Here is a 23,174-nt window from a genome sequence, read left to right as displayed (position 1 = left end):
GCTAGGCACACCTTCCTGCCTGTAAACCTGAGCTAAGGGCAGATGGATTTTAAGTAGTAAATGCTACATGAATCATCTGCCCTTACTCAAGATGATCACAGGCAGAAATGCTAGGCAGTCTTTATTTTGTTGAGAAATCATTTTGAAAAAAGTATGGAGACATGGATGGGTGGGGGAGTTTGCTTTAACCTCCCTGGCGGTATGATTCTTTCCGATTTTTTGTGCTGAAAGCGGTACCATTTTTTTGCATGGAAATATGTAGTTTTTTATTTTAGGCCTGTAATTTTTAGGAATAACTCACTGAAATCTGTACGAACAAGAGTCTAGTAAACATTCCGGATATGATAAAACTTGAAACACGAAATCATAAATTATAATTTAATAAATAATCATAAAAAATAATAATAAATTTAATTCAATAATATAATCAAACCAAAAACACTGAAATTTGAAATACAGAGGCAAATTCGCACATCGCTGAGCAAAGTCGCAAAATCGTTTTCAGTGTCTGATGACGAATTTCCCCACGAATCATTATCACTCAATTCTGCAAGTGCTTCTGATTTACTATTGCTGTTCTAAAACCACTTTTGACGACAAGGGACGCTTTTTGGACGCCATGGGCTTTTCTAAGTTTCCAGGCAGAAAGAACATTCAAAATGCAAGCAGGGCACAGGACAAAGCAGTAGGGACAAAATATATGTGAAATGCATTGAAACAGCAATGACAGCAAAAATGACATTTTTTAAAAATTTCAAATTTCCCGCCAGTTCCGGCGCCCATACGTCCCGACGTCACAGGGACCGGAACACAGAAGCCGGATGCCGGCATCGGCCAGAGGAGATGGCCGGGGACGCTGCAGGGGACACATTGCGGGAGCGAAGGACAAGGTAAGTGCTGCAGGGACTCCCAGAGCAACGCCGCATGGTAAGCCCGAGTATAGCTCGGGGTTACCGCTCTTGGTATAGAAATTTTACCCCGCGCTACACTCGGGAATACCGCTAAGGAGGTTAATAAAATAATAAAAATTAATTAAACAGCGTTTTCAGTTTGTGGTGCTCAGATACAATTTAGGTCCTCTTTAAGAATCCTGGTTCTAGGAACACGAAGGCCTGTGCCTGGAACAAATGATGGTTCTTCATGTAAAAATCTACAGTCCCACTAATTTGAATACTTTTGCTATTGTGATGCCAAGATAAGACCAAGGATAATAACCATGCTCCATCATCCACATAAATCTTTCAAAACCTGGAACGCCTAAGTTCCAACTGATGTTTTTGGTGAGTTTTTTTCATTTGGAAAATCTGTACAATTGTTTAAAGTGGAAGCCGAGCTTTAGATAGCCTGAAATTGGATGTGTGGATATAAACCTGAATGGAGAATTTGTTTAGATGTGAAGTATGCAAACATCCCTGTGCTTCAGCAGTACAGAACATGGGAAAAAGAAGGTGTTCAGGCTGGAGATGCATTAATACATGTCATTATTTAGCTCAGCATAAGTGTTTACTGTTCTGTCGTTTGCATTCCCTCTCTGGAATTAAAAAAAAAAAAAACAGATTGCTTCAGGAGCTGAAATTGACATATTGTTTTGTCTCTCAGCTGCTGCCAGTTTCCTAAAAACAAACAACTGAGTGGTAAGTGGCACAGGGGCAACCCAGCAAACTGACAGCAGTGCTCTGTTTACATAGCTTTGCAAAACTTCTACCTTGATTTTAATGTGACCGGCGCATTGCTTGTACATGAGTTCTGCACAGCACTTGAAGTCAAATAAAAGGCATCTTCTGTATTATTGTTTGCATTAAAATATTTTTAACCACTTGCCCTCCAGAGGATTTACCCCCCTTCATGATCAGGCCATTTTTTGCGTTACGGTGCTGCGTTACTTTAACTGACAATTGCGCAGTCATGCAACACTGCACCCAAATTGTGGACTGAAGTCCACAAAAATACTGTGGTTGTCAGCATAATTTTTATGGCCAGTGTGCTATACCTGTTTTCACCAACAGATGGCGAACGTTCAAACATCTGGAAATTATAACTCCAATTTCCAGTAAAATCCAGGAGTTGTGAAGAGGGGATCCCCTTGTACAAAGGGATGGAGAGGACAGAGAAATTAAACTTCCAGGCTAAGACCACTGTTTATAGCAGGGGCAACCTCAATTCTTTTTCCCAAAGTGCCAGCTCACACCAACAACCTAACCCAAGTACCTTTTTTCTTAGAAGGTGAATCAGTCTTGCTTGCTGGCTGAGTTGATGGTTGGCTTGTACAGACAGTTAAAAGGGTTGCATCTTCACATGTGGGAGCAGCGGCAGCAGCTCCTAAAGACTCAATATCAACCTCTTCAGCTTCGTGTAGTGGCTCCATCTCTGGACCTACATCCTCTACAATGCACAAGGCTGGCTCCTCAGCAGCTGTCGGAAGTGACATGACTTTCCCTTCTTCAGAAGTGCTTTGTATGATCCTGAAATGTGTGCTTTTGGAGGGGTTTATGTTCACAACACTTGTGTCCTTCACTTTGTGTGGAGAAGACTGAAAAGGAAAAAGTCAAGAAAATAAATTTATAAACTGCAGAATGAACTGTTGAAAATGGACTTTATGAAAAATGCATCCTATGTTGCTAACATGTTAGCCATAATGTATGAAATTCCCGATCCAAAATTCACTAGACTTGTAACATTTCAACACATTATCCCTTCCGAACTTCTACCTATCCATGACCACAGGAACTTAACCACCATGATATACGTCTGCAAAACGCTTGGGACTTGCCATTCCCACCAACAGGAGGTAGCAACAATGAGTGTCTAAGAGCTCGTTTACACTTGCTTCAACTTTAACACACATTAAAGCGCCTACCGATTCAACATGCTTTTTGATGTGTTTTTGATGCTTCTGTGACACTTTTTTGAAGCTTTAATGAAATGTTGTGTGTGTGTTGATTTTCTATTTGTTTTAAAGGAGCCCAGTAGAACACCAGCTCAGTAGTACCCCCACTCAGCAGATCTCCAGCTCTTTAGTATCCTGCTCTGCTGATATCCCACTCAATAGTAACCCCCAGCTCTGCTGATCTCCCACTCAGTAGTAACCCCCAGCTCTGCTGATCTCCCACTCAGTAGTAACCCCCAGCTCTGCTGATCTCCCACTCAGTAGTAACCCCCAGCTCTGCTGATCTCCCACTCAGTAGTAACCCCCAGCTCTGCTGATCTCCCACTCAGTAGTAACCCCCAGCTCTGCTGATCTCCCACTCAGTAGTAACCCCCAGCTCTGCTGATCTCCCACTCAGTAGTAACCCCCAGCTCTGCTGATCTCCCACTCAGTAGTAACCCCCAGCTCTGCTGATCTCCCACTCAGTAGTAACCCCCAGCTCTGCTGATCTCCCACTCAGTAGTAACCCCCAGCTCTGCTGATCTCCCACTCAGTAGTAACCCCCAGCTCTGCTGATCTCCCACTCAGTAGTAACCCCCAGCTCTGCTGATCTCCCACTCAGTAGTAACCCCCAGCTCTGCTGATCTCCCACTCAGTAGTAACCCCCAGCTCTGGCGATCTCCCACTCAGTAGTAACCCCCAGCTCTGCTGATCTCCCACACAGTAGTAACCCCCAGCTCTGCTGATCTCCTACTCAGTAGTAAGCCCCAGCTCTGCTGATCTCCTACTCAGTAGTAATCCCCAGCTCTGCTGATCTCCTACTCAGTAATAACCCACAGCTCTGCAGTTCCTCTGCTCAGTAAGAACCCCCAGCTCTGCTGACCCCCCCCCCCTCAGTAGTAACCCCCAGCTATGCTGATCCCCGACTCAGTAGTAATCTCCAGCTCTGCTGACCCCCCACCCCCCCACTCAGTAATACTCTCCAGCTCCACTGATCATCTGGTTTGCTGATCCTCCCCGCTCACCTCCCTCTATATTGCTCCCATGCTGAGCACCACGTGACATCTGCTAGTTCCTCCTGTCCCAGTCCCCCAAGTTCTGCTGATCCTCTGTGACTCAGTCTTCTCTCTCTGGTCCCAGCTCACCTTCCACTATAGCATTCCACAGGTGCCATCTGCTAGTTGCTACCCTCCAGTCCGGACCCTGCTCACTTTTTTGTTGCTCCACGCTGCACACCAGATGGGTCATCTGCACCAGACACTTCCAGAATATATACGCATGAACCAGAAGTGACTGTTGATGACATCTTTTTGGATCCCTTGATGGTTTACCAGTGCATCCTGGGGTATATCATACCTGTACTGCCACTCTGAACAAAGGCCTCTCATAAGTGCTGTTAGTGAGCATTGTCAGACTTCTATGGAGGCTTTGAAGATGCTTTAAAGCTCCATGGGTAACATTTTTGAAGCATAGCAAATACAACAGTATGAACAGAACTGTAAGCTTATCATTTTATTTAGTGACAGATGCTTTGATTGGCATTCAGAGTGCTTCACAAAAAGTGTGTCAAATACCACATTTTGATGCAAATGTACAGGAGCCCTAAAGGTTCTCAAGTCACAGTCACACAGTTCATGATTGTTAGCTTTGGACTTGCCACTTTTCCCACAGGTCTGCATAAAGCTGGAAGTTAAAATAGAGCCAGCCAGTAATTAAAGAAAAAAAAAAAATAAGCTTATCGTTGGGATACTTTCTAAAGTTCTTTGTGATAAACAGAGGTAAGAACCTGCAGCAAACTGGTTAAACTCCTTGTATTGTATAGATTGTAAGGCACAAAGCTCACTTATCAAGGATTGTGATTTCTCTCATCAGGGATGAACGAAATTGGAACTTGTCACCACTAAATTTTACCTATTATCAAAATGTACTAGATTCAATGCTGAACAGTGAAATGAAACTGCTTTTAGTGGTTCTCTTATACACATTGGGTCCTGTTCTTGTGGCAAAAAGGTCCTAATTAGCAGGGTACATGATGTTAGATATTGAGGAACAGGGATAGGTCTTAAAGTGATTATAAAGTCTCCTCTTCTTGGTGTGACAACATAGGAAGCTGCTTCCTATGGTGGCACACCTGCGGGCTCAATCCTGAGCCCTACTTCCTATGTCCACTGACACAGGCCGCAAGGCTCGGCCCCGCCCATCACTCCTACGTCGTCGCAGGATTTGACTGACAGCAGCGGGACCAATTGCTCCTGCTGCTCTCAGCAGGGCCTGTGTGAGCGGGGAGAAAAGGGGAGAAAAGAAAAGAGCGGGTTAGTGTAACATGTTTATTGTTGTATTTTAATAAATATTTTATTAATTGCCTTTAAAAACACTTTAAGGCAACCTTGAAAGTTAAAAAAAATCTTGCTATGTAACCACTTAATAACGATTAATTTACCCTAACCATCCTTGATTAACACCTACCGCCCCTCTCTTTTTGTACATTAATATTGAAATGTTTAATATTTATTCCATTGTTCTTTATAGTTTTTTTTTTTTTTTTTTTCATCTGCTCAAAATAATTATTTCAGTTGTAAATATCTTTGTTACACTTTTTTTTTTTTTATTACAGTGTCATTAATTATATACAGAATATATTATCCACTTGCCAACCACAATACGGATATTATATATACACATACACACACATATATACATACACACGTTGCAGTTAGCAAGTGATTTACCAGGGTTATGGCTGAAGATATCAGCCATAACCCGGCTATATATATATTATATTTTTTTTTCAGCCGGCGGCTGTCTGATGAAAGTGGTCTGAGCAGCTCATTATCCACTGGATTGCTTTCAGTAACAGCGGGCGGTATCTATTTACTTGCCGTAACATCTTCCTTCATATTTTACAAAACAATTGTGGTAAACTGTGTTTGAAAAACTACTGCGCAAATACCATGTGACATAAAAAAAGTTGCAACGATCGCCATTTCATATACATATATATATATATATATATATATATATATATATATATATATATACACATACACACACATATACATACACATACACATATATATATATATATATATACACACACACACACACACACACACACACACACACACACACACACAGTGGGGCAAAAAAGTATTTAGTCAGCCACCAAGTGTGCAAGTTCTCCCACTTAAAAAGATGAGAGAGGCCTGTAATTGGCATCATAGGTAGACCTCAACTATGAGAGACAAAATGAGAAACAAAATCCAGACAATCACATTGGCTGATTTGGAAAGAATTTATTTGCAAATTATGGTGGAAAATAAGTATTTGGTCAATATCAAAAGTTCATCTCAGTACTTTGTTATATATCCTTTGTTGGCAATGACAGAGGTCAGTCGTTTCCTGTAAGTCTTCACAAGGTTGGCACACACTGTTGCTGGTATGTTGGCCCATTCCTCCATGCAGATCTCCTCTAGAGCAGTGATGTTTTGGGGCTGTCGCTGGGCAACACGGACTTTCAACTCCCTCCAAAGGTTTTCTATGGGGTTGAGATCTGGAGACTGGCTAGGCCACTCCAGGACCTTGAAATGCTTCTTACAAAGCCACTCCTTTGTTGCCCGGGTGGTATGTTTGGGATCATTGTCACGTTGGAAGACCCAGCCACATTTCATCTTCAATGCCCTTGCTGATGGAAGGAGGTTTGCACTCAAAATCTCACGATACATGGCCCCATTCATTCTGTCCTGTACATGGATCAGTCGTCCTGGTCCCTTTGCGGAGAAACAGCCCCAAAGCATGATGTTGCCACCCCCATGCTTCACAGTAGGTATGGTGTTCTTTGGATGCAACTCAGCATTCTCTCTCCTCCAAACACGACGAGTTGTATTTCTACCAAACAGTTCTATTTTGGTTTCATCTGACCATATGACATTCTCCCAGTCCTCTTCTGGATCATCCAAATACTCTCTAGCAAACTTCAGACGGGCCCAGACATGTACTGGGTTAAGCAGGGGGACACGTCTGGCACTGCAGGATCTGAGTCCCTGGTGGCGTAGTGTGTTACTGATGGTAGCCTTTGTTACGTTGGTCCCAGCTCTCTGCAGGTCATTCACTAGGTCCCCCCGTGTGGTCCTGGGATTTTTGCTCACCGTTCTTGTGATCATTTTGACCCCACGGGGTGAGATCTTGCGTGGAGCCCCAGATCGAGGGAGATTATCAGTGGTCTTGTATGTCTTCCATTTTCTAATTATTGCTCCCACAGTTGATTTGTTCACACCAAGCTGCTTGCCTATTGCAGATTCAGTCTTCCCAGCCTGGTGCAGGTCTACAATTTTGTTTCTGGTGTCCTTCGACAGCTCTTTGGTCTTCACCATAGTGGAGTTTGGAGTGTGACTGTTTGAGGTTGTGGACAGGTGTCTTTTATACTGATAACAAGTTCAAACAGGTGCCATTGATACAGGTAATGAGTGCAGGACAGAGGAGCCTCTTAAAGAAGAAGGTACAGGTCTGTGAGAGCCAGAAATCTTGCTTGTTTGTAGGTGACCAAATACTTATTTTCCACCATAATTTGCAAATAAATTCTTTCCAAATCAGCCAATGTGATCGTCTGGATTTTTTTTCTCATGTTTTCTCTCATAGTTGAGGTCTACCTATGATGCCAATTACAGGCCTCTCTCATCTTTTTAAGTGGGAGAACTTGCACAATTGGTGGCTGACTAAATACTTTTTTGCCCCACTGTGTATGTATGTATATATATATATATATATATATATATATATATATATATATATTTACACATACACACACACTTGCTTTTGTTACATATTTTGTCTATAGAAAAGACTAACTTTATTAAGTCATGTTAAGACATGATTTCTGCATTCATCATCCTTGGAAAGATAACAGACAATTAATGGCCAGTGTAATGTATCACAATCATCAACAAATGATGATTCCCAAATCTGTTTGTCTTCTTGAAAACCTCTAATTAGTGAAAATCAGTAACCATCATCCCAAGGCACACAGTAATTCACAAATATCTGTTACCTACCTTGGTAGCCTTAGGTAGCTCCCCCCAGGCCCAGTGCATTGGGATCTCGCTGGCTGCCATTCCTCGATCCAGTGCTTTGCTGACCAGCTCAGAGTCACTCTTAGGTGTTGCAGGACGGGAACCTGGAGGACTGACCCAAAACATCAAAATATACCTTCAGTCTAATAGTATATGTTACCATTGACAATTGTGTGTCTAAACTCATGGTGCCTAATCTGCATCCTGTGGCCCCTTTGTACTTATCGTGTGGCCCCCGGGCCCCAGCCGGAAGTAATAAAAGGTCTGACTCTGATGGTTTGGTTTACGGGTTTCACACGTTCCTATTTTCCTGTACAGTTCTTTCCCTTTTCTTATTTTATTTTTCTAATGTTTTAAATGGATCTTAATGAGAAAAGTATCAAATGTGGAATCACTCATCTTTGTGTGTGTATACAGAAACATGTATACACACACATACACATACGCATACGTACAGATACATGTACATATACAGAAATACACACGCACAGACACATGTACACACAGACACATGTACATATATACACACACAAACACACGTACATGCACACACACATACATACAAGCACACACACAGACACATGTACACACACATACATACACACAGACACATGTACACACACATACATACACACACACACGTACATGCATACACAGACACACACACAAACACTATAAAAAGTTGCAGTACTTCGTTGTTCACTCACAGATCCGGGTACTGCACTCTAGGGGGAGGCAGAGAGCACAGCACACTCTCCTTGCTATGCTTTCACTGCGCTCAGCTATTGAGCAGTCTGACGGCTCCCAGTACCAATGAGATCTGGCCTGAGCTCTGAGCCTGCTCAGCAAGATGGCCCTGGGGGACACACTGGCACCCACCATAATTTCCACTCGCCATTGGCGAGCAGGTGAGTGGAAATTTCAAGGCCTGCTCTACACTATTAGTTATCAATTTACTTTATGCAAAGGAAGTGAATATGTACCTTTAAATAATGTATCCAGACACATACATATGACTATGCCAGCTCTGGCTGCAGTAAAGCATATCAAGTGCCCAAGCTTTGCGGCTCCTGGTACACTTGAAAAGCAACAAAAGTGATAATGTAAGCTGATACCCTCAAAGGTGACTGCTTTAGAGTAATTTTTCACTTTCAAAAAGCCATGTGTGTGCTTTAACTGTGCATTGGAAACAATCCATTATTACTATTCTTTCAGTGCAGATTGGGAGACTGTCTTTCATCTGAAAAGATCAATGGCCAAAGGAAGCAGAGTGGAGCAATGTCTGGATTAAAAAACGTAGACCCGAAAACCTTGTCTATTGTGCCCTGTGTGCTCTTCACCCATAATTAGAACAATCTATGTACCAACCTTTGGGCTGGTGTCCACTCTCCATCAGAATGCGGGTACTTCTCAGGTATACTGAAGGAAGTGTTCTGTGACTGGTTCACTTCAGGGACTCGGTCACTAAAAATGTTCTGGACAGATGATCTATAAAATAAGGTAGAAGTTTTAAATATCTTGTCAATAGCTTGCTCATTTCCTTTTCTCATCTATGATTGAAATAAAAATTCATACTTATATTCTCTTTATCATGGTCAGTTTTATATATATATATATATATATATATATATATATATTGATATTTTGCATTCACTGTGTAAGCCACGGTCCCTCCATCTGCTAGAAACCTGTTTACAGAAATCAATAGCTCAAGCTGAAATGTGCACAACCAAGTGGATGACTCATCACAGTGACACATTCCTTATCAGACTGCCAAGTCCAAGGATTCAAAGCACTTCAAACAAACAATGGTCTGCCTCACTACCTCATTAGTTAACCCATAATTGTGTAAAAATACTTTCTCATGTACTAACCGTTTCATGGACAGAGATCACTGAATCCTAGACACCCATACCAAATTTAGCAATAGAAGCATGTGGTGATTTAGGTAGGCAAAATTAGTTATAGAGTTGTTGTCAGGTTAACCATTTTTACATTGTTTAGAACATATAAGGCTGTTATTTGATAGACTGTTTTAATAAATACCCTGCTTAGACTGACAAAAGACAAAAATTTGAAAATATTTTCTTAATTTTTTTTAAACTGTAATTGCATATGACAGCTACAGTATTAAACAGAGGCACATTGCCAGTTTCGGGCTGAAGTGTTATCAGCAGGATTGAGAAGTTCATTTGCAAATAAACCTCCAGCCTGCTTGTGATCAAAATGATTGGCTGTCATGATGATCACATGGTCATAACCACACAGATTGCTTTCTGATCAGTACGGTAAGACCAGACACAAACAGCAGCATGAGAGAGCTGGGAATTTGGATAGGTGCTCATTCCTAGCTCTCACCTGAAAACTTTGATAACATTCTCATGGCACAGGAAGCCATGTGTCAGAATATTAATGGCCAGATCGCAGATAGTGGTGGTTAAATGTTATGTGTTAACTGTTTGATATAAAACAGTTTAAAATGTATAAACGTGGAAAAAAACAACTAAAAGTAATCCCAAAAGATAACAGTTTCCTTTTTTAAATTAGTATTTTTAAAATAAAAGTAAAAATGAGATTTGGTGATGCTAACAGGAGCCTTATTCATTTGGGAAAATTTGCTTTTTAATTATGTGTCTGATAGGTTTTTTTTTTTTTTTCCTAGGTGCAACATGATATCTTTCCACTAGATGTCACTAAATACTCAGATTACAGTACTTCAACACAACATTGCTGTCCCTTAGCCCAATGTCACATTTTGCGCACAGGGCAGGCCTATCAATTCAATGAGTTGCCCTATACACAAACATTACTATTATTATAATACAGGATTTATATAGCGCCAACAGATTGCTCAGCGCTTTACAATATAACGGGAGACAATACAGCAACAATACAGTTCAATACAAGAGGAATAGGAGGGCCCTGCTCCTTGGAGCTTACAATCTAAGACATGGAAAAGAAGTGCCAGGATCTTTTTGAGTTTTGAGTGTATGTTAGCAGCACATTTTGCAAATTTCTTGTGTAAAAATGCATATCCATTAATGAATGGCACTGAAAGTTCAAAACAGCACAATTTTGAGTGCATTCATACACTACTGTAATGCAAACGCAGCCTTATATTTTGTAGATGAATTACCCATGTAAAATGTAGCCATGTCCAGATTCGTGTGCTGTATATAGTTACAGGGAAACAGTAAAAGTGCTCATATCAGGTGGTGAGAGACTCTAAATGTAGGTTCACATCTCTGCAGGTGTGGGATTGTGTGTAAAATAGCACACGTTCATGCATGCGCAAAAACCCCCTGCTGTTTAGCAGACACGCAGGGGTGTCATTAAAGTGGTACTAAAGATTCTTTTTTTTAATGTCACTAAAATAACAAACATGTTATACTTACCTGCTCTGTGCAATGGTTTTCAGGTGCTTTTTTTAATGCAAAAATGCTTGAAAAACTCCTCTGTGTGAAAGTAGCCTTACTCTCAGCCAAACCTGTGAGAGCCGGGAGAGAGAAAAGCATGCAAAAGTTTTTTTTACCTAATGTAGAGAAGTTATTAAAGTAAAAAAATCTTTTACCTTTACAACCAATTTAATTCTTAATGGCACCCCCACACATTGGAAACTGCAAGATGTTTTCTTGTGAACAAAAATGCATAGCATCATGTGGTTTCCGTGTGGTTGAGGTTTTAGAAATGGTTCAGGGACCTTTTCCCTGTGTTTTCAAATGAATGGCCTGCTGTGCACACAAAAACGCAGCTGCAGGGAAAAAAGCATAAGTGCTACTGACCTTACTTTGAATAAAAATGTCCAATAAAAAGGGCGAGGATCAGTCTGAAAAGAGGGTGGAGGAGTTTTGGCAGCACTGATGGAAGCAAACATTTTTACATGAGTCTTTGTAGTGGAAAAAAATTGGATTTGTTTGTTACTGTAAAATCACTTTCTCTGAGTTCATTAATGGACACAAGCCTGTATACCAAAAAGGCTCGACTGTAGGCTCAGTAGGAGACCAGCCAACCAAGGCCGCTGGCTGAGCCCACGCATAGAAGGCCTCCAGCATAGGCCACTCAGGAAAGGGCGTGCAAGTGGAGACCACTGACTGAGGCCTCTCAAAGAGGATACCAACTCAGACCCCTCAAGGAGAACTGCTGGCCATCAACGCAGTGGAGGCCTCCGGCTGAGGCCGCCATCTGAGGCTTCTCCAGAGGAGGCCGCCACAGGAGGCCCCAGTCTGAGGCCCCGCAAAAGAAGCTGCCGCCCACCCATGGAAATGGCTGAGTCCTGCTAAGGAGGCCATTGTTTGAGACCCTGCAAGGGAGGCAGCTGTCTCTCCATGGAAACTGCAATCTGAGGCCAGCCAAGGAGGCCACTATCCAGGGGCTCCACAAAGGGGGCCACCAGTTATGGGGCAATGAAAAGGGGGCTGCCAGCTAAGGGTCTTTGCAAAAGAAGGCCGCTGTCTGAGGCCACTCAAGGATGGCTGTCGACATAAGCAGCAGGGCACAAACAATAGCATTGGCAGTTCCGCCCACTGTTTATGCAGCGAGAGTGAATGGGCACAGAGAAACAGCTGAGCAGGGCATTGCCCAAAAGCAAGATGGCCACCTCAGCCGCCCGCTCCTCCCCAGCACAGCCAGGAGGACACTGGGCACGGCGACTGCAGGTGCCATCCAGCCACACAGCACTGCCCCCTCCAGCAGGCTGCAAGCCGCAGCCTAAGTTAGTGAATGCCTGACCGCGTGAAATGCAGACCTGTGGGTGGGCCAACACCAGCAGACACTGCAGTCTGCATGACAGTGACCCCCACACCATGGAGATCCACTCACAGCAACCCGTAACTCCTCGCCCCCACAGACCTGGAAGGGGATATGGCATACCTCCCAACTTTTTTGAGATGGGAACGAGGGACACCTATTAGCAAATGTATGTAGACATAGGACACCCCCCCCCCCGCTGCCCCCTTAAAGGAGAATTATACAAAAAAAGATTAGTTAAACCAACAAGTGCTTTTTTTTTTACTACTACTATTTTGTTGTATTGGGGTTTGAAGTTTACAAATGAAGCAATTTCGAACTTTGATGAAAGGTTTAGAACTGAGAAAGACTTTTTTTGAAAGCGAAATGGTGCATTTTGTATACAATTATATAGATCAGGGACAAATGAGGTGGAAAGAGGGATAGAGGGACTTTGTTCCAAATCAGGGACAGTCCCTCGAAATCAGGGACAGTTGGGAGGTATAGATAAGGGAAGAGGACGCTGGGCAACAACATGAAGCAGGATGTCTGGGTAGGGGGGAGTGTGTTCCACCCCTTTGCCCCGCCCCCCTCCCGACCAGCCAGATGCTTCAAGGCCCCAGCAGGGGCAAAGGTAAGAGCTCCAGGGGGAAGGAAGTGTCCCAGTAGAGACCAGCCCAGACCCACAACTACACAAAGGGGGACACTCCGGGAACCCCAGGACTGCCCAACCCGCAGAGGGAGAAAGGAGAGTAGGTAGGGACAAGGAGACCCATGACCTGGAGGGTGGAGGGGACCCCACAGGGCCGACTACCCCAGGGAGTAACCGAGTCTCACACCGCACCTGGGGAGTTGGGAGGGAGACCATCTACTTACCAATCCACGGAGTGTGCGGGTAACACTACCAAGACAGATTCTCATCTCTACTGTGGCTGCTTACTTTTAATGAAAGGATGCTTACCTGTCCTGATCCGGAACAGATTTTTCACCAGTCCTTGGGTCCCCAACACCGGCATGATTCCTTACAGCTCCACAGCCAGCTGCCCACTGCACTTTGTGAATGGTCCCTCAGCCTTTTGAGAAGGTTGCAGCAGGCGGAACAAACTTGTTGGATTGCTTGTTAAAACCAGGGAAAGAGCCCCCCACCACCACCACCCAAAAAAAAAAGCGCCAAATGCAGAAAAGGAGGGGAGTGGGAAGAAGGCATGAAATTGAACTTTCCCTTTAGGGTGAAGTTCAGTTTTAAGGTAACGAAAAAATCTTCTACCTTTACTTTACGGCTACTTGAACTGTTTCTCTCTATTCATGCAGGTCTACCACTCAAGTGAGACAAGAGAACCAGGCTATCAAAATATTAAAAAAAAAAAAAAACCCATACAAAAAAAAGAGAGAAAGACGGCAAGCAACAGTAAGGTCTAACAGGTAGATGAAGGACACCACCGCATTTTAGGAGGCTCAAAATAATGGCTGATCAGTTTTGGGGTTCTGCCCTCAAGGTTGGAATTTTCTGTTTTATCAGCTGGAAAACTGGAATTTGAATTAATGCAAAACCCCAGCACTTTGAAATCTACCTGGCGGTTTCCAAAGGTTCTGTCTCATCCTCTGAGCTCATCTCCATGGTAAACATGTCATCATCTTCTGTTGTGTCACCATTATCGTCTCTCTTTAAATTATCCAGCTTGGATTTCCTCCTTCTTTTCCGTCTCTTCTTCACAGATCCACTTGTGGTACTGTCTGTGTTGGATTGGGACAAGTGAGTATTTCCGGGGATCTGGGAAGAACCTGCAGAGTCCAGACTTCTAGTCCACTCTACTGAACTTCTCTTCAGCTGGGCTTCCATGAGGGATGCTCCTTCCAGTAAGATAGGTGAGGTTGCCAAGTATGACGGGATGGATTCCTGTGACAACACAAGACAACCTAGTTACTGAGAGGGTACCTCTACCTTTTCTATACTAACAGATAAACATACCAAACTATAATAAAATGTTTATTGCAATGTTCATTAAAGGGGAGCTTCAAGCGAAAAGGAGGTTTCTGTTTTGGAGTTAGCAGGGAAAGATTCAATCCCCCACCAGTTCTATAAAGATTTGCATGTTCTCCCTGTGCCTGCGTGGGGTTCCTCCGGGTACTCTGGTTTCCTTCCACACCTCCCAAAGACATGTTGGTTGGTTAATTGGCTCCTGTCTAAACTGGCCCTAGTATGTGTATGTATGAATGTGAGTTAGGGACCTTAGATTGTACGCTCCTTAAGGGTTAGGGACTGATGTGAATGTACAATATATATATGTAAAGAGCTGAATAAATTGATGATTCTATACAAGTACCTGTAATAATAATAATAGTAAAGATGTGTGGGCACCCCGCGGGGTTGTGTCCCACACGCTTGGAACAGCTGTTATGTCTGATTAAGTTTTCTATTAAAAATTGTGGACTTTTGAACTGAACTGGTGCTGAACCACAAAACCGGAACATCACTGTTAGTCTTCAAATACAAGTGAGATAAAGTCCTAAAGAATATACTAAATTACAACACAAGATGGCCATATCTACCAAAACAAAAAGGCTGTGGTCTCCAAACTGTGTCCTGGGGGCCGGATGTGCCTGCTTTTATCCGGCCCTTGAACCAATATTCCCCCTATTGTCAGCAACAGTGGGGCATAGTTCCTGCCCCAGACACTATTCCTCTCACTGACACCACTAATGGGGCACTATTCCTCCCACTGACACCAACGACGGGGCACGGTTTGTCCTCCTAATACCAAAAAGGGGACACTGTTTACTCCCACTGACACGAAGACATGTTCTACTCCTGCTGGCTACAGTTTGGCCCTTCTAAAATTTGAAGGGAAGTAAACTGGCTCTTAGTTTAGAAAGGTTGGAGACCCCCGTTCTAGGGGAATATAAGCATGGCCAGTGCATTCTGGGGACATTTCTATTTCAGAAATCTTCAGAAAAGAGGCGGATAACTCAAAAAGAGAGATCAGTTATATTTGCAATAGATATTTTCCCTGGCATATTCAGTGATGGCAGCAGTACTGTTTTCTACCCTTACAGTCTAGGTTTGTTTCCTGTATGAGAAATGTTTGGTACACATTAAATAAGAGGTTAAAGGTTAAGGTTGCCCCAGGTCCAAAAAAACAGGTATCCCAGTTTATCCTTAGAGTGCCTAAGCAACCCCATAACCTAGACATTCTACTATCAAATACGGACAAGCTTTCCTGGCTTATCCTTGGCCCATCTCCTCCTATGCATTTCTATTGGTCACCAAATGGAATGAGCGGCCTTGCAGACTAATAGGAAGGCTGCAGGAACTGGGGGAGCAGATATGGACCACAGAAGCTGTGGTTGGTATTCCTCATGTGCTGGAGGGTATGCACAGCTTCTCGGAGGATAATGTGAAGATGCAAACAAATGCCTGGAGGTAGCTGCTGTATGGATCAGGTGCCACTTTAGAAGGCCATGACATAAGCTGAGCACTATATTTAAGGTTTGTTTCTAGATTTTTGGTATTATTATATTATTATTATACAGGATTTATATAGCACCAACAGTTTGCTCAGCGCTTTACAATACAATGATAATACAATAATTATCACCACACTGAATCATCTCAGTATAATATCACATGGTCTGGAACTGGCCCTTCACTTTGGCAGTTCTGTCTGATTCAAGAAACTCTCTACAGTCTTCAATTTATTAAAAAAAAAAAAAAAAAAACCAGTTGACACTGTCACTTGGAAAGGTAGAGAGCAATCTGTTTCATAGTATTCAAGATGTGAATAGACATATTATACAACCAAAGTGGAAAATGATCAACTTCATTGCAATGCAAAGGCATTCTTATCCAGTTTGCACCAAGCATTTAGCCACTTGAATCGGCAGGTGGTGAATGGCTGATGGCAAGCTTAGAAGCATATGGTCAACATTCACATTAGTGCCATACGCTTGTTGGCACAGAAAATGTACAACCTACTGGTACAAGTACTGAAAACATCTGTGCCAATTAAAAGCATTTGTGTTGCAAAACCAACAGAACTGGAATACAGCTGTAGTGGTAAAATCATATCATTAACAGCAATGTGGACTTTCACTGGCCACTTTATTAGGTACACCTGTTGAATTGCTTGGTAACAAAAATTGCTAATCAGTCAATCACATGGCAGCAACTCAATGCATTTAGGCATCTAGACGTGGTAAAGACAACTTGCTGACATTCAAACCAAGCATCAGAATGGGGAAGAAAGGGAATTTAAGTGACTTTGAACATAACGTGGTTGTTGGTGCCAGACAGGCTGGTCTGAGTATTTAAAAAAAAATTCTGATCTACTGGGATTTTCACACACACAACCCTCTCCAGGGTTTACAAGGAATGGTCTGAAAAAGAGAAAATATCTAGTGAGCGGCAGTTGTGTGGAGGAAAATGCCTTGTTGATGTCAGAGGAGAATGGACAGACTGGTTCGAGATAATAGAAAGGCAACAGTAACTCATGTCAATATGGACCAATATATCTGAGGAATGTTTCCAACACCTTGTTGAATCTATGCAACGCAGAATTAAGGCAGTTCTGAAGGCAATAGGGGGTCCAACCCGGTACTAGCAAGGTGTACCTAATAAAGTGGTTGGTGAGTGGACATTTAGCATAGTTGCACTGTTTGCTAATGGCATTAGCCATGGACACAATGTCAACTTGTTGCATTAGGCTGCTGTCAACATATCACAGGTTACACAGAGACTGTATGTCCTGCCAGAAGGAGGTCAGTGAGCATATTTTCAGAAACTTGTCCAATAGTCACCAGGCCATTAAAGGGAGAAATGTAATCAGGAGACATCTATTAGGACACCACCATCAGAGGGGCCTGTGTAAGAGACTATTCATTTATCTGTCTGGTATATCAACAGGAAAGTAGCTGCTTATAGTTCAGCATTTCACAGACCTTGCCAAGAAATTCCCTACCCACTCCGGACAGGCCCTTGTGTACCGAGGAGCCAGCCAAGAGAAGACAAAACCACGTCTGTCTGTGACCCATGAAATCACTGGGGTATTACATGAATGTGACCAGCCTGTATTCTGAAGAATGTCAAAGAGCAAAGACATTAGAAAATAGAAGCTGACTAATTACTCATGTCACCTTCACAAATAGGAGAGAACTTCTAGTATATTCTTCACTCTGATGGCTGGAATCTCTGCAGGGAGAAGGGTGACACTAATATGTCTAGTACAATATGGCTGGTTTTTTTAATTTCTATTTTATTTATTTCAGGTACTTATTAAGCGCCTTCAATTTACGCAGCGCTTTACATATATATATTGTACATTCACATCAGTCCCTAGCCCTCAAGGGGTGTACAATCTAAGGTCCCTAACTCACATTCATACATACACATACTAGGGACAATTTAGACAGGATCCAATTAACCTACCAGCATTTCTTTGGAGTGTAGGAGGAAACCGAAGTACCCAAAGGAAACCCACGCAGGCACAGGGAAAACATGCAAACTCCAGGCAGGTGGTGCCGTGGATGGGATTCGAACCAACGACCCTAGTACTGCCAGGCGGAAGTGCTAACCATTTAGCCACTGTGGTGCCCTAGCTTTTAAAGCGGTATTAAACCCAAAACCAAAAATGTGATATATTGCAACTTACCAATCATTAGATATGGTGGCTGCATTAGTTTTCTTTTCTTAGGCTTTTTTACCTGGTTTCCCCCTGGTGATTTGGACAGTAGCAAAACTCCTGTATTGACTGCCTACTGTACACTCCGTGTGAAGGAGTGACAGAGACACCTCTGGAATGGGGTAGTGTGGGGTACACAGGCACGTGTGTACTACTGTCTGTTCAACAGATGCCGGTGTAATAACGATCATGCTGGAAAACCAGCATTCAACCAGAGCACATAAGCAATGGATGCAAGCTCTGATCTGTGTATTCTGATGGGGGGGGAGGGGGTAATGTGCCCCTGTTAGAATACAACAGAACAACGGCAGAGATCCCTGCATCAACATCGTATGTGTTGATGCGGGGGGTCTGTCAGGGTATTTTTGTTCAACTCGCTGGCTAAACGAAAAAAAAAGAAACTGCATGTGTATACCCAGATTTAGATGTACTGCCAGATTTAGATATAGTAACACATTGGTGCCCAACCTGCAGCCCAGGGTCCACATGTGGACCTTTGGTACTTGTTGTGCGGCCCTCAGACCCCAGCAGTCTGTAGTGGGAATGAGCACATTGATTTTTAATGTGGTAACAGCAATGATTTTTACTAGCCTTGTATAGTATGTTCTGCAGCATGTCCCCAGTCTCCAACCAAACCTGCATGACTTCTTCTGCACCTCCATCACCACTTCTATTATGTCTGCATTTTCTGACTGTGTTTTCTAGCATTACATATACAGAATATTATATGTGTCCCTTTGGTGAGGTCAAGGACCACATTTGAGGCCCCCCATACCTTGTGGGATGACAACCACTGCACTATCAGTTTGAAGCCAAACTCCAGCTAACACTTTTTAAGCAGTTACAGAAAACAGTTTTGTTCCTTTCCAAATAAAGGTTTTAAATAAATGATTATAATCTGACCATTGTAAACATCTCTGTCAGTGTTAAACAGTCAGTCTCCACTCTCTAACTACTACTATGTCTGAACAGCTTGCTCTGTTAGAATAGGTTGAAAAAAAAAAAAAACAGACTAACTGGCTGGATTGCCAGGTGAAAATATTATTATTATACAGTATTTATATAGCGCCAAAGGGTATGCTCAGCGCTGTACATTATAGTGGGGGACAGTACATGAGACAAGACAGTAACAATACACTACACGAGGGGTTCGAGGGCCCCACTCTTTCGAGCTTACAATCTAGGAGGAGAAAAAGCCTAAATAAAGAAAACTAAAGCAGCCACCACATCGAAGTACTGGTAAAGCAGTATGAAACTCAAAAGAAAATATTTATCACATTGCAGCTTAAGACTCACACACCCACTGCGCTAACTCCTTACTAACACACAGTATTGTTTTGCTGCATATTCACCCACATTCTCCTAATATACCAGCCTTTCTCAACCTTTTTATCACAGAGGAACCTATAACATGATTTTCAGGTCTCAGGAAACCTTTGAAGATTAGTCCGTCAGAGGTTATTAGGAAAATGCCCTTTACACTGTTGGGGGGGGGGGGGCAGGCAGTGGGAAGAAGAATGCCCCACTTACAGTGGTGGCCAGAATGTCACCTCTTTTGGCTTGGCCAAGTGGCTTTGGACCTGGAACTATGAAGGTACCATCAGATGGAAGGTTAGTTAGCCACAGCTTGAGGAAGTCGTGGCAACTTCTGGAGGAACCCTGATGGAGAATGGCTGTACTATATTTTAAAGCGAACTTGAAATAGACACTGAAATTCCTAAATTGCCAGCACTGCAACATGCAGATTACAGCAACTGCCCCTGAGCTCAGCTTAGTTATTGAGTATATTGGCACTTTGAATCTCAAGGATGCAATAACTGATCAGCGTTCTCAACATACAGCTTAGCCCACCTCCTCTTGCTCTGTACTATTGGTCCATCATAATGATGTACAGCCTCACTGGCCTAAGCAGTAAAGGAGCGGAGCCACATTCTCAACCAGGATGACTGATACAGTTTTATATAGCAGAGCAATACCATGAATGACCAAAGCGTCCAAGACAGAATATATACTTCAATTCCCAAGAGTTTTATCACCAGGGCTTTTTTTCAGCAGGAATATGGGGGAACGTAGTTCCGGCACCTCCAGCACTGAATCTATGTAATGGCAAGGGATGCTTGGGTATGCTGGACGGTCTATTGATACCGGCTGCTGGGGGATCTATTGTCAATGGTGGGAATCTATTTTTGCATGGGGGTCCATTGTTGCTGGGGGGTCAGTTGTTGTTAGGAGGGATCTCCAGTTGACGGAGGATTCTATTGATGCTGGCTGCTGGGAGATCTGTTATTGCTGCTGGGGGTCTATGGTTGCTGGGGTGGTATTTTGTTGTGGGGGGGGTGCATCGTTGCTGGGGGGTATATTGTGTGGGGGATCAATTGTTTCTGCCTCCAGGGGATCTACTGTATTTTACGGCTTTTCTAGTTATTAACAGATTACATACAAATTGCTTAGCACCACAAAATGATAACCAATTATAATTGGTTCTGTATTCTTTAAAGGGGGCTGTACTGGGAGGTGGGAAGGGAGTGGAACCAAGGGACAGTCCCTGGAGGTGGGTAGGGGGCAGAGACAAGGAGTGACTCAAAAGGTGAGGAGTTCCTTCACCAATTCTCTGAGAAAAAAAAAGCCCTGTTTATCACTATTACACTCGAAGAATGACCTACCTCATTACCCTCGGTCTCCTCAACAAAAAAGGCTTCGCCATTGTCCCCCAACTTCATGTGGAGATCCACACATTCTCCATTGATTTCAATGTCCACCTAGTGGCAAATAACAGGTTATTTTAAGTCTAGTCTGTTATAAATTAAAGTGTATCAATAGGCAAAACGTTTTGTTAGTTTTGGATATAGTGGGGCAAGTCTGTTTGCTGCAGTGGAGGACGTGACTGGTAGTTTTCAAAATCTGATAGCGGGTGGGGGGAGAGGAACCCCCACCCGCTGTCACACTGACAGAGGGGCAGTGAGGGATGGAACAAGAATATCCTATATGTTGTGCCCTAAATATTGGTGCAACATGTTCTAAAAGATGAACGTACCCTTTAAGCCTAAGCAGAACAAGAAGTGTACCCGACTACGTACCAAACTTCCTGCTGCAGCAGGCTCCAACGCAGCTCTCTTCTCCCTGGAGCTCTGGTCTGTGAGCAGACCCTCAACTTCATCACGTACAATGCAGGGCTTTTAACCCTGCATTGTCCATGGTGGAGTCAGCAGTGCAGCCTCGGCTGGGAGCAGCATAAAAGAGGATGTTGCAGGAGGAATAGCACACTGCTGAAGGGAACCTGCTGGAGTGAGGAAAAGGTAAGTAATCTAGCCTCTTCTGCAACCCCTTGAATTTAATGAGCATATAACTCTTGCAGCGTGGGGAGGGAAGGCACTGCAATGGTATTTTATGGTTGTGCCTGGACTTGGGCTTTAAGAATCAAGTAGCAATGTAATAAATCTGTATCATGATCAATGTCACTGCATCTGTTTAGCATTGCTTGGCTATGCGACAGAATTAATAAATGTCCCCCAGAATGTACAGGGGCTAAATCTAGGAAGGGCAGGCACCAGGAGCAGACTGACCATTTGGAAACTCGGGCACTGCCCGGGGGCCCAAGGTCAGTAGGGGGCTCCATGAGATGTCCCTGGTACCTTTTTCATAGGCTTTTTTGAGTTTGGGCAAGGACATAGGGGCTCCATGATCCCCTATTGCTCGGGGGCCCCATGAGTTGTCAGTCTGCCCCTGGCAGGCACATAAACAGTAATGAATATGAGACGGGGATAGCAGGTGGGGGCAGCTCCAAAAGAAGGCCTGCTTAATAGACAATTCAAGAAAGTAGCTGCTGATAATTTAGTATTTTAAACGTGAAAATCCTAACCAACATGCAAAAAAACTGATCCAAAATGTCTCCATCTTAGGGTCCGCACATTAACTGTAGTAAAAAAAATGATAATTATATTAACACATCCTTACCACTTTCTCCCTGGAGCGCAGAACTCCCATCTTCCCAAAACGTACATGAAAGGGTGAACATTGCAGGTTGCCATTGGGCTGACGAACTACTATGACATCTATACAGCCAGAGAGAGTAGCAGGATTCAGGCCTCTGTACAGCTCCTTCACAGTAACAAATACTTGTCCAGCCAGCTGACCCACGTAATTCATTGTTTGAGCCTGCAAAAATCAGCAAATGGAAATTGTTATATAATTATAAAGCAGAAACATTTATCGAAGGGGTATAATCAAGCTGTCACATTATGGTATGCCAGGGTAAAGCTTGCAATAGAATGATCAATGCCTGCACAAAGCTAAGCAAAGGCCCCCATGTGACAGCACTCAGACTGGGCTGTCCAGGCACCATGCACTGCATTCTAGGTGGGCAGGTGCAGCTTTCAAGTGTGCTTCATACCAGAATATCTAGAGCACTTATGTTAAGAATGCCCAGCACACAGATATCATTTGAAAAGTGGAAGCCAGCATACCTGTAGTTGCAAGAGAACAACCTTGATTACGTGGAAGACATAGAACCAATGGCATTTCAGGGTCATGCAGGGACTTCTTAATCAAAGTGAGAGGCACAGTGAAGGAGAGTGATGCTGGGGTGCTTGATGGGTGTCATTAGTGCCGTATGACAGGTCAGGGTGCTGGGTGACAAGGGGGAGCAGAGAGGTGGTGTCAGCAGGAGCAGTGACAAGGGTGTTTGGTGTTAGGGAAATGCTATCAAGGGTGATAGAAGGTTTGTTTTCAGGGGTGCTGGGTGGGTTAGAAAGGGTGCTCTGTGACAGGGTGGGGGGATGCCAGGTGACTCAGGAAGGCTGTCAAGGGTGTTGAGTGACAGGTGGGTGAAATAGGATGGGGGGG

At 43.4% G+C, this 23,174-nt stretch overlaps 1 protein-coding gene across 2 annotated transcripts in view; it reads right to left on the bottom strand.

Annotated features, from left to right (window-relative positions):
• LPIN1 (lipin 1) overlaps positions 1–22,508 on the bottom strand; it is a 104,398-nt gene extending 81,890 nt beyond the window's left edge. Inside the window, exons 1-6 of one of the 2 annotated variants that reach the window (XM_089671081.1) lie at positions 22,287–22,508; positions 20,996–21,091; positions 14,229–14,554; positions 9,301–9,420; positions 7,915–8,044; positions 2,209–2,530 (exon numbers count right to left, since the gene is read on the bottom strand). In XM_089671081.1, the coding sequence (XP_089527207.1) occupies positions 2,209–2,530; positions 7,915–8,044; positions 9,301–9,420; positions 14,229–14,554; positions 20,996–21,091; positions 22,287–22,478 (1,186 nt within the window). In that variant the 5' untranslated portion in view covers positions 22,479–22,508. The remainder of the gene's footprint in view (positions 1–2,208; positions 2,531–7,914; positions 8,045–9,300; positions 9,421–14,228; positions 14,555–20,995; positions 21,092–22,286) is intronic. The other variant, XM_089671083.1, reaches the window with a different exon arrangement.
• Between the last annotated feature and the right edge of the window lie 666 nt (positions 22,509–23,174).

Source organism: Staurois parvus, unplaced genomic scaffold, assembly GCF_062004578.1.
Source record: "Staurois parvus isolate SC_StPar_1 unplaced genomic scaffold, SC_StPar_1.0 ptg000098l, whole genome shotgun sequence".
NCBI classification, from domain to species: domain Eukaryota; kingdom Metazoa; phylum Chordata; class Amphibia; order Anura; family Ranidae; genus Staurois; species Staurois parvus.
Note: the sequence above shows the minus strand (reverse complement) of the source record. Positions and strands in the feature narration are given on the sequence as shown.